Source organism: Semicossyphus pulcher, unplaced genomic scaffold (genome assembly GCF_022749685.1).
Source record: "Semicossyphus pulcher isolate SPU_LCO1_2020_fin unplaced genomic scaffold, fSemPul1.0.p SCAF_22, whole genome shotgun sequence".
Classification (NCBI taxonomy): Eukaryota; Metazoa; Chordata; class Actinopteri; order Labriformes; family Labridae; genus Semicossyphus; species Semicossyphus pulcher.
The window spans coordinates 19446983-19461216 of NW_027211696.1; the positions used below are offsets into that span (position 1 = coordinate 19446983).

A 14234-nucleotide genomic window follows, 5' to 3' on the forward strand; every position below is an offset into this window, starting at 1 on the left:
AGGACAGAGCCAGGCTAGCTAAAATAAGTGTCTTTGGCATCATATTTTTGATGAGACATGGGAGTAGTATCAATCTTCTCAACCAATCCCTCCCCCAAAAAATAAAACTTAAAAATTTTTTTTTAATCCACCATGACACCAAACAATCATTAATTATACCTCCGTTTTTGATCAGAGTAAACCAACAAGAGATAATTGTTAGCTAGTTGGCCTTACATGTGCTGGTAGGTGTGATATGTTACCTTTGGACAGAGCCAGGCTAACAGTTCCCCTTCGTTTCCAGTCTTTACGCTAAGCTATGCTAATGACTACAAGCTGAAGCTTCATATTTCATCTTTCCACCTGAGAAAGTGAAATGTCCCCCTAAATGCTGAACTATGTGTTTAAAACGTTTTTGGACACTTGCTTTACTGTATTTCAAACTACAAATGTTTTGTGTCTAATTATTTATTGTTTGTTTTTGGTTACTAAGTAAAAGTTGAAACCCCTGACAAACTGTGTTAATTTATTCCACAAGGAAACACACAAGAAGCATCACTTTTATTTTTTATTTATTTTGACAAAACTTCACCTCACTGTTGTAATGAATATCTGTCAGGTAACTCAACTCCTCTCTGATGTCATGAGAAGTAATTGAAGCCTCGCTGAAGGCAGCAGCCGAGGAGCCGACCGGATCCCCGCCTCTCACCGGACTAAGATTCCGCTATGGGGAGAGGGTCGGCTGTGGGAACATGGCGCACTTACTCTGGATTAACTTCCCCCAGGAAAAACGTTGGAGGACCGCTGCTTAGCACACAAACTCTCCCCATCTTTCTCGATAAGTAAGGCGTTGTAGACCGAGCATAGCCTCCGATAACTCGGGTTGTTTTGGTGTGTTTTCCCGTCCTGCCTCACCGCTGCTGCTGCTGCTGCTGCTGGGGGATGAAAGTTTGGAGCTGCCGGATTTAGCAGACAGAGAGCAGGATGGAAAAGCAAAGAAGCAGGAAAGAAAAGGTAAGGCTATGTCATGGAAAGCAGTGGTAAATGTTTTATTTAGTCGTGTAACAAACGAGCATAATCAACTGTCGTGGTGTGTTTGGGTGCCAGTTGGATCTCCAGGAGGCTGAAGAAAGAAAGAAGAAAGAAAGAAAGAAAGCTCGTTGGCACAAATTACAACAGTGTGACAGTTTAAAGGCTCCAGAGCTGGAGGAAGTACTCACAACGGTTACCTAAGTAAAAGTCATTTTTCTTAAGTAAAAATGCCCCGTTGCATGTAGAAGCCTTTCATTCAACACTGTAGAATCAAATTAAAGCACCAGAAGTTTACAGAAAAGCTAATTTCAGAGAAGTTATTTTTGGATTGTAGGTTCGGATGCATAAATAACTAATGGAGGTCACATCTGAATGTATTTTTTACATAATATAACTTGGTATAGGCTTCAGCTGGGTTTATGAAGTGATATAATATTAGAATTTGTCAGGATAGTTGGTTGTATTTTCATCTGGAAGGTAGCCAAAGATAAATGTAGTTGTGTAAAAAGTACAATATTTGCCGCTGAGGTGTAGTCGAGTAAAGATAAAGAGTAGCACAAAATGTAAAGTGCTAGTACCTTTTTAAAGTAGAGTATTTGAGTAAATGTACTTTCCACCACCAGGTAGCTCACATCCCATGATGATCTGACTTCCTGTTGGTTTTATTTTGAAACCACGGAAAGTTTAAACACGTGACACAATTAAAGTAACATAATAGTTTTCTCCAGTAATTGAATAAACATGTCTGAAAATATGACATTGTTTTATTGTTGAAGACAACAAAGTAATTTACAGATTTGTTGATCTAATATGGAAACACATTCGAGGAATTAGCCTCCAATTTAAATCTGTTTATATTCAGACTATTTTTCAGATTAAAGTTTGTTTTAACCCATATGGAATAAAATGCTCCAAAGGACCACCTTATTCAGAATACACAGGCCTACAGGGGTCATTTAAACCTTATGAAAACAAAAAATTGTACCTAATGATTTGACCTTCTGACCTTCTGGCTGCATGCCCTCCATCTTGACATAAATTATAAGTATCATACCAGATACGACTTTTTTGTCAGAGCATTTGATTTATTGATTACTGTTGGGATGTAAAAACAATGTATATATATAAAACTATAAAATAAATGACTGCACTAGCTGTAAGAGCAACACAGCAGCCAGTGAGCCAAACTAACGCTGGACGTTTGAAGGAGAAATTGCTGTATTGGTTAGCGCTGAAAGGAAGATGGATGCATGATGTAATAATCACTTTTAGACATTTCTCACAGCTGATCTGATTAAATGCATCAGATAATATGACATCACTTCCTCTGTAAACTGTTGTGAAAATAAAGTGATTGTCACTGCAGATAGTGTTACACAGTTCACGAACAATCTACGGGAAGGATAGAAATAGAGGTACAGCTAACAAAACAAGGACAAGAGCCGAACAAAGAGAGGTGCAAATATATGGAGAAGTATTTTTATACAGTAGGTGACGAGAACATGAACATGAAGATGAACATTTACCGGTCAGTGTCTGTAAATTGTAAATGATCACACGATAACTGTTGAGAGACTAAAACCACAGAATTGTTGATTTTTCTGCTTCTAAATGTATTTAAAACAACTTCAGTCTAAAGCACTAACTTCGTACAGAAACACGTGACCTTATCTAAATCTTAAGATAAGCTCTGGTTCGACTGGCTTCATATAAACTGATTAATAACAACCTGTTGCCGTGTTGCGTCACCTACAGCGTGAGTCATATATGAGGATCAAAGCGCTGCGTTCAGGAACACAGCTTCCTCTCCTCCAGGTATTCAGGCGCACAGTTTGTGTTTGTGTTGTTCTCCAGGAATGTTCTCCCTCTGACCTGGGCTGAAAGAGGCTGGGAGTTTGTGTGTGTGTGTGTGTGTGTGTGTGTGTGTAATCGGGGCAGGATATTCATGTTGTGTTCCTGTCTTTTCTTAACAGAGTTTTCCTTTTAATTTAAACTCTCTTTTGAAAGACACTTAATTTTGTACATGTACTCAAGTGTTCAGTAGAATTTTATTCTGTTCCACTACGATTCAGAGGTAAACATTTTACATTTTACTCCACTACATTTATCTTATAACTTAAATTAAATTACGTCCTTATTATCAGGTCGGCATGACAGGGAAAATATGTGACTGTGCAAGGTACTCAAAAGGCTGCTTTCTTAAACAATTAACTGTATTCAACTATCTTTAATAGCTTGAGTATATTGGTTTTGACCAATGACTGTATATATAGATGGATGACGCGTCTCCATCTGCTCCCATTGTGTGAAAGTGATGCCAAAACAGCCCCTGTGATAGGCGCTGCCATCTTGCGATGGTGACGTCATTTGGAGCCAGAGTCTGTGCAGTAGAGATCGGCGGATGGCGCCGCCGTAGCCACTTCCACTAACCAAAACACACACTTAACTTGCTGAAAAAACAGCAAAGATCCCGAAAGGCGGCGTATTTAACAGCAGAACAGCTTCTCTGTGTTGGTCTGAGGTTAACGTTCACAGGTATGGAAACTTCAGTGACTGTAGTGATTGTTTTAGTTACGTCTCCTCTCGTCGTTCGTCCTCCACTCTGCTCACCCAGAACTGATCGGCTGCAGGAGCCGGATTTGTTAACAGAGCTGTCAATCATCATTTTGACAGCATCAAATAACTAATTTAAAGTAAACTTGTCAGAAAAATGAACACTTGGACATAAATCAGCATGATAAGAACTAACTATAATGACAGAAACCATGTTTGAGAAAAATGTATTTGACGTGTATTTTGATTTTATAGTTTGACTCATGTCCCATCTGTTAACATGGAGGAGGCGGGCTTTATGAGCTATACTGCAGCCAGTCAGCAGGGGGCGATAGGGAGGGTTTGGCTTCTTTTAGGGAGCAACCCAACTATAGTATTCAGTGTTTTCTGTGTTATGTGCTCCAGAAAGCAGGAGCAGCAGTACAGATGAAAATGTTGCTCGTTAGAAGAGACGTGTTCTTTCTGTTCTGAGGTACACTGAAGCATTTTGGTCGAAGCAAAGGTTATTCTGAAGATAGAAAGGTCATCTTGGGCTCAAATTGAAGCTTACAAACGTGGGCAGTTTTATACATACATGTGAGTCAGTGAGTTTTAACTAAATGTGCTGAAAAATCATCATTTTTGATGAGAACTTGTCAGTCGGACAGTCGTTTTTTTGTCTTTTTGAAAATGTTGTGGGTGATTTTTCAGAATTCAATGGCAGCAAGCCCCTAAATGTTATGTTGTTACTTTCCCATATGTTTCAGGACACTCCCTGCCAAATGTCATACTTGTAAGACCTGTTATGCAATAACAGAACCTTCATATGTGCACTGACATCATGTAGCCAAAAGCATCTTTCAAAAAGTTGTTTTTGGGCCCCTGAGACCAAATGGCCCGAGTTGGGAGTGGTCACTGTCATTTAGTGATGGCCCAAAGTGTAGGCTAACATAAAATAATAGTGGAAAAAAGGTAGCAAAAAACATCCTGAGGGCGGGGCCTGGCTCCCGGCCTATAACACGCTGACCACCGTCTGCTTGTGTCACAGAGGTTGTGTCCGTCAGGAGAAACGTCCCGCTGAGCGACTTCAGGCTGCTGTCAACTTGTCAACTGTTCAGCATGTGTTTCTAATGTGTGTGTGTGTGTGTGTGTGTGTGTGTGTGCGTGTGTGTGTACATGTGACTGCGCTATAAAACAAATTGGCAGCACCTTTAATTAGCAGCTGCAGGAACATGAACCTGAAGCACACAGACAGGTGACACAGCAGATCTCATCCTGATGAAGCGACTGCACTCGCTGGGACATCCTGCTGGTGTCAGTTCAACACACTCAAATATAGAAGGACATTTTACAGAGTGAAAAGTGCAATTTATTATTATTATTTATTATGTATTTTTAATGTAACTTTTTAGTTTTATTGAAGAGAAAAATGTCAAATGAGTTTAACTTTATTTAATCTTTTGATTTGAATGTTTTTTGTTGGTTTTATTAAACATTGACCTATTGGCCACTACAAGTCCTGTAAATATGGGCGTGAAATGAAGCAAGTAAAATTCTTGCCTCACAGCTAGAAGGTTCCTGGTTCGAATCCCGGTTCAGACGTAGCGGGCCTTTCTGTGTGGAGTCTGCATGTTCTCCCCATGCATGCGTGGGTTCCCTCCTGGTACTCCGGCTTCCTCCCACAGTCCACAGACATGCTCGTTAGGATCAGTGGTGACTCTAAATTGCCCGTAGGTGTGAGTGTGAGCGTGAGCACGTCTGTCTCTAGCTGTGTCCCAATCCACGGGCTGCAGCCGTCGTAGGAGGCGGTCCATGGACGATGCTCCATTCAGAGCCTGCGTGGACCGATAAAGCCGAACTGAAATGAGACCATCTGCTCTACCCTTGCGTCACCAAACGTCGCTCATGTCGCCTAGCAACAGGTAGCTAGCAGGCTAACTAGGTTAACCTATTAGTTTAAAGATAATTTGTTTCAAGGCCCCTTTCGTTTTCTTAAACGTGTCCTTCTAGCTATTCGATTGAGTGGAAACTTTTACATTTTAAAGTGTATTCCTCGGGTGCGTAAAAGTTCGCCTGAATTAGCACGCAATACATCTCGGGATACAGTGGGCCGCGAAGGATGCACCCGATGGATCCTTCACCGCTGGGGAAACGGAGGATGCAATTGTCGGCCGCATCTGAAGCAGCCTTTGAATAGGGACAGCCTTCGGCACGCCGCTGTGGCGCAATACGGCCTTCGAAGGCTGCAGACGCTGGATTGGGACACGGCTTCTATGTGTCAGCCCTGTGATTGACAGGTGATCAGTCCAGGTGTAACCCCGCCTCCCGCCCAATGACAGCTGGGACAGGCTCCAGCCCCTCCTGCGACCCTGAACAGGATACGTGGTATAGATGATGGACGGATGGACGGATGGATGGATGGACGGATGGATGGATGTGTGAAGGGCTGCAAACAAACACTTACTTTAATCACTTCTTTATCTTTCCGTTAATTTTTTTGACTCATGGAAAATTATGTTCCTGCTTTTTTCATAAAGCTTAAAGTAGCAAATCAAAAAAAGCTGGAACCATCAAACATTTGGCATTTTTATTTGATGTAAAGAACAAATAACTGATTCTTAAGATTTGCTGCCCATCAATATTTTTCTCTCTCTCTGTTTTCGGGACCCATAGATGTAAGAAAGTTTCCTGGCGAGCTTCCCATGCACTGCACGAAGGAAAACTGCTGGAAAAAAAGCCATTTTTACATGAACAATTGTTCAAACGTCAAATATGTGAAAGCTGCTGCTCTTATACGAATAAACTCACAGTAAAGTGTTTTAGTTCTGCAGCTCGGGGCCGCTGGTTTAGCTCGCTCTGACAGAGGCCGCAGTCCTCAACGCACTGATCACAGCTCCGACCCCCCGTCTGCTGATCCTTTGGTGCATGTCACCACCCTCCCGACTCCTTACATGTCCTGTCTCTCTTCTGCTGTCCTATAAATCTTTATAGGAAGTTTTAGCTCGTTGTTTTGCTCCTTTTGAATAAACGTTTTACTGTTTTTCCAGCATTCTTCGTGTTTTTGCAGGAAGCTAATAAGAAACAGGTGTGTTGGTGTTGGGGTTGGCAAGAACAGGTGGGAATCGGCAGGTATCCCACAGGACTGAAGAGGTTTATGAATTACAAACCAGCAGAAGAGAGAGGAGGCGAGCGTTTGAACAACACAGATCCATCCTGACACAAACACAGCGTCTGAACAGTTTGTTCACAGGTGACACCGCTGTGTTTACGACCTTCACTGTTTTATAAACTGTGATTGTGTAAGTCCACACTGTGTTTTCTTTCTGCTCTATTAAAATGTTCCAGTTAATCAGCTTACAGATTTACGTCTCGGCTCCTCATGATACGTGGACGTCTTTGTTTGTTACAGCAAACACCTCCCCGGTTACAACGCGCTCTGCTTCATGTCACACTGCTCATAGCGACTGTTTCATAACAACACGGCGCGTTTATGAAACCTGAGAGCGGCTGATGAATGGACACCTTAAGAGGACTGATACTGTGTCTCTGCATGTGCGAGATGAATCTACCACACACTTCTCTTGCAGCCTCTCCTCTCCTCTCGCTCCAGGTCTTCGCAGAGTTTCAGGAATCCCTCCAGTCTGCATACTTTGAGCGTGTTTGTGTGTGAGAGGGAGAGAGCAGGGAATAGAGGGAGATAATGAAGGCCTTGGTGTTCGCTCTGGTGAAAGGACAAATTTGGAAACACCAGATCAGGGAGGGAGGCAGCTTCAGAGCTCCTCAGTGAGCACACTTTACACAGAGCTGCAGCGGCTGTGACGGGAGCTAACGAGGAGAACACAAACCTCCTCTGACTGTTTGAGTCTCAGTCTAACTTTCCTCCTTTCACTCCGAGTCTCTCTGAGGAATTCAAGCTGTTACTAAGGAGCAGAAAAGGAAGCTACACGCTGCAGCGCCGTGTCCCATTTGCCAGAAACACAGTTTCATATCATGCAAATGAAGCTGCAGTGTGGAAGCCGCACTGAGCAGAATCCAGCTTGTAAAAGTTGTTTTGTTTATGAGTTATGTAACAGCAGCAAAAAGCACATTTCCGTTATGTATTTCTTTTGTTTGCACGCGATTATAAACAAAAGCTTTTATTTGTTTGCTCAGGTTTCGTACGGCTCTCTCACTGACTCCAACGTGCACAAATATTCTGTTTTTATCCCTGATTCTGAGACAAACTGCACGCCTGCTGAGCTGTTCACATGGATAATTAAGAGGAGAATTTAATGCATATTCCCGTAACATGCAGCCGTGCATACTCTGGTTCGTGCCCTACGAAGGAATGTCCCTCCTTTTCAAACGTTGCTCATGCCTCCATGGTCTCGTTTTAACCCTCTGCAAGTTTTGCAAATCTGCTTCTGCAAGCGTTTCAATATCCAAGTCTTTTATAATGTTTAAAAACAGCTGTGTTGCACTTTCTGATCGGTAATTTGGATTTTAAATTTGTGCATGCTTTCTCTATCCCATGCATGTCTGTGTTTTTGTACCGCGTACAGAGCCGACTCTAAGATGCGAGCTAAACTAACTAAACTAACTAAATGCATCTTCTGCATGTGCTACAGGTCAAATAAAGGCGCCTAAAACCCCGGATAATATCAGCATGTCCCTCACATCATAGTGCTCTAATTGGAATTAATTTTGAATATACAAGTAAATAGGATGTATTCATGACGTGTTTGACATTGTAATATTGAAGGCAGGTGGTTATAAGGCGTCACGTAGGTGCAGGGACATCAAACTACAGCAGCAAGGAAAAGAAGACGAGCGGCACACACGCTGTAAAAAGTGTTAATCACAACGCTTCGATGCAGTGGGCTTCTTCAGGGGATAGTTTATTGTCTTCTTCTCCTTACTTTGGAATACTGGAATATAATTTAATAATAAAAGGGGAAGAGTATAAGTATATAAACATATTCAGTGACACAGTTCACGATGTATAACCATCAGCAGAGCCAAACCAATGCACTATGTTTGTGAGGAAGAGTTTAGAGTTTGAAGTGTTTATGGGACTACGAGCATAAAACCACTTCATCCATCGCTCTCAGTAAATGCTCCTCACAACATCGCAGAGTCTCAGGTGACAGATACATTAAAGCTCCGGTGAGGAACTTTGGGTTTGTGTTGATGTTGGCGCCCCCTGTGGACAAATCGCTACGTCTTCTCTCTCTGCTGATCTGTACCAGAGTTTTTAATAAAAATCTCCTCCTGTTTTCTTTTAACATTTAAACGCATCTCTCGCTGTGAGTCTTTGGAAAATCTAGAAAAAGGCTGTTTTGGCAGCGCGAAGTGAACCACCTCGTCTGACACCAACCGGCAGCGGTTACAGGCATTAAAATAACTACAGATAATCAGTCTTGTTGCTGATGGGTTTGTTTGCTTTTGCAGGTCATATTGAGAAGAATGAATTTCAGGCCGTTTCATAACTTTAGCTTTACGCTCTTTTTTTAAGCTCTAATTATAAAGTTAACAGATGTCCTCTCTCCTCCTCTCTCCTCCTCTCTCCTCTCTCCTCCTCTCTCCTCCTCTCTCCTCTCTTCTTCTTCTCTTCCTCAGTTCTCTCTGTTTGGTTCTCGCTCCACCAGCAGAACCACCAACCCTCCCTCTTCCTCCTCCTCCTCCTCCTCTTCTGTCATCCCTCCTTCAGCCCCGACGCTGAAAAGACCCGACCGACCGCCCGCCTCCTCCAGCCCCCCCGGCCCCCCCGGCCCTCCTGGCCTGAGTAAAGCAGAGTTCCTGGAGCGAGTGCGTCGCAGTAACCAGGCCTGCCAGCAGGGGGAGTTCGCTCTGGCGGTCCGTCTGTACAGCGAGGCTCTGACCGCCGACCCGCAGAACTGCATCCTGTACAGCAACCGCTCGGCGGCCCATCTGAGGCTGGGCCAGTACAGCACGGCGCTGGACGACGCCATCAAAGCCCGGCTCATCAACCCAAAGTGGCCCAAGGTAAGATTCCACCCCCCGTTGGGTGACCCCCATTCCACACTGATCATGAGGGGAGGAAGATGCTGCTGCTGTAACCACAGTAACATCCTCGAGTGTCGCCATATTTGTTGTTTACGTCCTGCACATACAGTAGTTGCACACGGCCTGAGCTCTCTGGTGCGCCCTCTAGAGGTGTCCTCCAGTAACACGCGTAGTGCAGAGACAAGTATGTGGATAACTGACCCTGCTCTAAGCCCCTCCCTTGAACGACCACTGTCCAATCCTACGTTAGCAACCGTAACTAGGTGCGGGAGGCCTGTCAAGCTTTCAGAACCAGGAATCTGCAAGTGACAGCAGATATCCTCAAAGTTTAGAGGGCGGGGGGGTCATATTTTACGCTTTTCCGAAGCCAAAAACTCGAGAGGAAAGATGTCGGACGTGGGGAAGACAGTCAGCTGGTCTCCGCTTGCGATCCTGTCTGTCCTTCGCTACCACCACCGATGATTTATTTTACCGCCCCTGTGTTTGTGCCATTTTTGTAGCAAACTTGTGCAGGATTTTGCTTTCCTCTTGAGCCTTTGGGAGATCCAGTGTTTGGAATACGGCCACGATATGCGAGTGATATCCTGACGTGCTTTAAACACAATGAAAAAGTGGGTGCCTGACGCTTGACGCTTGCGTTGGGACCGGTGAGCTTTTGCCTCAATTTCTCTGTCCTCTTCACTCTCAACGCTCCGCTGACAGATTATATTCTGGACGTAGCTTTCACATGCGTGTCGTCCTTTCTGTCGACTTCTCTCTGACATTTGGGAACTATTTTTCCAGAAATGTCCCTTTGGAACATCTCTCACTGTTATAGTTGAAAACGGTATAATATTTACATGCTGGTGTGAAAGCATGACAGGCGTAGCAACAGTAACCAAGGGGGGCGGGACTTAGCGTTAGCAATTACGTTCATGACGCAGACAGTTGTGTACGCGAACACAAGGTACGTCTCCGGCCTTAGAGCCACAAAGATAGAAGAGATCCAGCCAACATGGCCGACGATGTGGAAGCAGATTCAGAGCAACAGGATCCTCATCCTCAACATTGAAGCTTTATTTAATTAGAAGTTAGACTGATTTAATTTAAAGTCTCCCAAATATGAGGTGATGTTCAGTTTGCTTTGAGCAGACATGTCCTTCAGACGGCCGCGTGCTGTGAGGACGATTCAGAGGCTGGACTGTTTCCCTCTCTCTCTGGTAAAGAAGTTAAATCTTCTCCTGTGCTTCTACCTGAGGAAAGAGAATGTGCTGCACATCTACCATAGCAACACATAGCTGGGAACTACATTAAGCGCTTCTTTACACTTGAAGTTTGTCTTTAAGTCGACCAACAGAGTGAGGAGTGAATGAAGTGAACGATGGAGTCTTTTAAAGGCATTCAGAGGAAGCAGGCAGGCAGCAGACTGGGGCTGCCAGGCTGCCTCTGTCTGGACAGCTGGGGCCGCGCCAGCTCCACTCCACTTCCTTTCTCTGTGCGAGAGAATGGACGGAAGTGCTGTTTGGGTGTGTACGTGTGTGTGTGTGTGTGTGTGTGTGTGTGTGTGAGAGAGAGAGAGAGAGAGAGAGAGAGAGAGAGAGAGAGAGAGAGAGAGAGAGCGAGCTTTGCACGGCTGTTATTTTGTTTTTCAAACTCGGCCAGGCCTTGGCCCGAGTTTGTCACTTAAAGACAATAACAGAAGCAGCATTCCTTCTCCTGTGTGTGTGTGTGTGTGTGTGTGTGTGTGTGTGTGTGTGTGGTTTGCATAGTGGCGGTGTCATAGCAGAGGGCTCGCCGCTGCATTCGCCGCGGGTCAAAGGCAAGGTCAAGACTAATGAAGTACCAATAAGAGCGAGTCTCTCTGAGGGGACGTTTACTTCTGCTTCGCTTCTCTCTTTCTGCGCTCGCCTTTTCTTTTCTCCTTCTGTTCGAGTTTCTCCCACTGTCGCCCCCGTCGACGGCTCTGTTGGCTCAACACACACTCACTGTAACACACACACACACACACACACACACACACACACACAAATATAAAGGCGGCTCAGTCATGGGAACGGAGGGGTGTAGCTGGTCAAAAAGTCGTGTGTGTTTGTGCTTATCAGGTAACAACACGGAGCAGAATAACAAACCGTCTCTGCATTTTAATGCTGTCTTCTTGTGGTTTCTTCGCAGCTTTATCTTGTTTTATTCTCCGTGCTTTCACTCCGCCGCTCTGAGGAACTCTTTTGTTTCTTTGTGATTCAAATGAAGTCACATCACTGAAGTGAAACTGCAGCAGGAGCAAAAAGCTTTTTTCCTTTGACTCGTTTGAGAGTTTTTCTCCTGTTTTGTGTTTGGATGTTTGCTGTCGCCCGCGCGCCCGCTCCGTGTGTGTCTGGTGCTTTCAAAGAGGCTTTTTTTTAGCCCTCATACAGGTGCATTTATTCAGATCCTTAATCTTATAATAGCGGGCTGGGAGTCTTTCTTTTATGTATTTTGGACTCGCATATGAAGTTTGGCTGTTTTGTAGCCCAGAAAAGAGGAAGGATGTTTGGCTGCACCTCCGATAAACAAACTTTTAGTGCAATCAAGTCGTCTGAGATAACGAAGCTGCAGGAACAGACTAATGAAGGCTCTTGCACTCATGTTAGAATGATGTTCTCCTTCCCTCCTACGAGTTAAAGAAATAATGAATATTAAAAAAACGGTAATATCTGTCCCAAACATCACATGACCGTCTCTAAATCGCTTGTTTTGTCTGACTAACAAAACAAAATGTTTCTCCCTTCATCACAGAATCTTTCTAACAGATGGAGTTTGCACAGTTTAAGGTTTCCCGAGCACTTCCTGGGAGCAGCCTGAAACATGGAGGAGAATCTGATGGCAGAAAAACGAAATGTTTCTATTAGTTACAGAATCAATGTGTTTTGTTACCTTAGAATGAGCTCTTCACTGTATACAGAGGAAGCACGTCCTTGCTACAGTAGCCTGGGAGGGACAAACCAATCCCCGGCTCTGAGCGGGTCTGCTTCAGCTTCACAGATTTCTGCAGCCGCTCCATTAAAGCGGAGGTGCGTTTAATTTCAAGACCTGAAACATCAAGAGAAAGTTTTATGCAACATGTGAAAGCTGCTGGTCAGCGCTGTCGCCTCACAGCGAGAAGGTTCCTGGTTCAAATCCCGGCTCAGACGTAGTGGGCCTGTCGGTGTGGAGTTGTGTGCATGCGTGGGTTCCCACCGGGTACTCCGACTTCCTCCCACAGTCCAAAGACATGCTTGTTAGGTTCATTGGTGTCTCTAAATTCACACTCACGCACTCACAGACTTTGAGGCACGTTCCCGGTGTGTGCGTGAGTGCTCAGTGCTGTCGGCTTTTTTACTTGTTAGATTTAATGGCCCGTCTGGTTTCCAGGCAATGAGTGATGTCACGATAGTGCGTCCCATTCCTCATTTTGATGCTCTTAAGTCCGTGAGAGTTCAGTGCTCAGGCTTTAGGGTGGAGGTCGGGGTTGGGCCTCTCTCTCTCCTGTGCTCTTCAGGTGCTGCTTTCACCATCTGTGCAGCAGGTCATCAAGCTCACCTGTGCCCACTTACCAATCGAGGTGAGAGTATAAAGAGCAGCAGAGAGGAAGCAGCCGGTGCCGGTGCGTTATCTGCCTGTGATTGATGTCGTGTTGCACTGATACTGACTCCTCCTCTAACTTCTTTCTTTTTAGTTAACAGTTTTAGACTTTGTTACAGTTTCATTCAGCAGAGTTAACACAACACAAGCAACGATCAGGACAGGAGGGGACGAAGTCAGTAAGAGCCAACAAACAGCTTCAAGTGCGATCGGACACTGGTGCCGACAGGCAGAGCACAGGGTGTGTAGATCCCTGTTGTGATGGGAGCACCAGGCGGCTTCCATTGGCAGAGCGTCGTGGGCGGGAGGGAGTGTAGACCTGGATGAGGGCGTTCAGGTAGGCAGACTGTTTTGCTGCGATGCTGCGTTCTGGATCGCCTGCAGAGGTTTGAATGCGCCTGCAGGACGGCCTGCCAGGAGGGAGCTGCAGTAGATCGGGACTTACAGATCAGCTTTGTTTGTTTTTGGTTTGAGCTTGTTTTGTTCCTAAATTCCTTAAAGTTGCTCGTACGTGTTCTTTTCTGGGTTTTATTTTATTGTTACCCAATCCGGGAATGTAACATGGTTTTTGGGTACGGAAGTAAAAGGTGTTTAATAGGCAAATACTTCAGATGATTAAGAGAATAATAATCAAATTATCTTATAGTTTGAATAATTGTTAGTTCCAGTTTTTGGTGCCTCAAAAATCCACAGGACACTCTGTAAATAGTTCTCATCAAGTACCTGATGATAAAAGAACTGTTGAATGTTATATTTAAGGTTTAACTCACCCCCATCACAAGGCAGGGAAGTTAAGAGAAAGCTGCTTGTAGAGTTTAACACCTTTAAAGGTCAGTGAGCAAATCTGTTCTGTAGTTATTTTATGGAGCGACACTTTCAGCATGTGGGTGTAAATCAGGTTCCTAAACTGTTCTGCTGCTGGAATCAGATCATCAGCGAGCTGAACTCGCTCTCTGCTCTGAAGTGGAAGCCAACCAGATGGCAGCCAGCTCCGCCCGTTTACCCAGAATCCCTCTGAGCCGGCCCCGCTCCGCTCAGGCTTCCCCTGTCATTAAGAAACAACTCTCCGACCACACGCTGCAAAAATCTGACCGACATACGTGCAG

General features: G+C 44.6%; 1 protein-coding gene across 1 annotated transcript in view; it reads left to right on the forward strand.

Moving 5' to 3' along the window:
• Nucleotides 1-774: 774 nt before the first annotated feature.
• The window catches only part of ttc28 (tetratricopeptide repeat domain 28), a 132687-nt gene continuing 119227 nt past the window's right edge, over nt 775-14234 (forward strand). Inside the window, exons 1-2 of the mRNA XM_069673605.1 lie at nt 775-993; nt 9142-9528. Of these exons, the coding sequence (XP_069529706.1) occupies nt 964-993; nt 9142-9528 (417 nt within the window). The 5' untranslated portion in view covers nt 775-963. The remainder of the gene's footprint in view (nt 994-9141; nt 9529-14234) is intronic.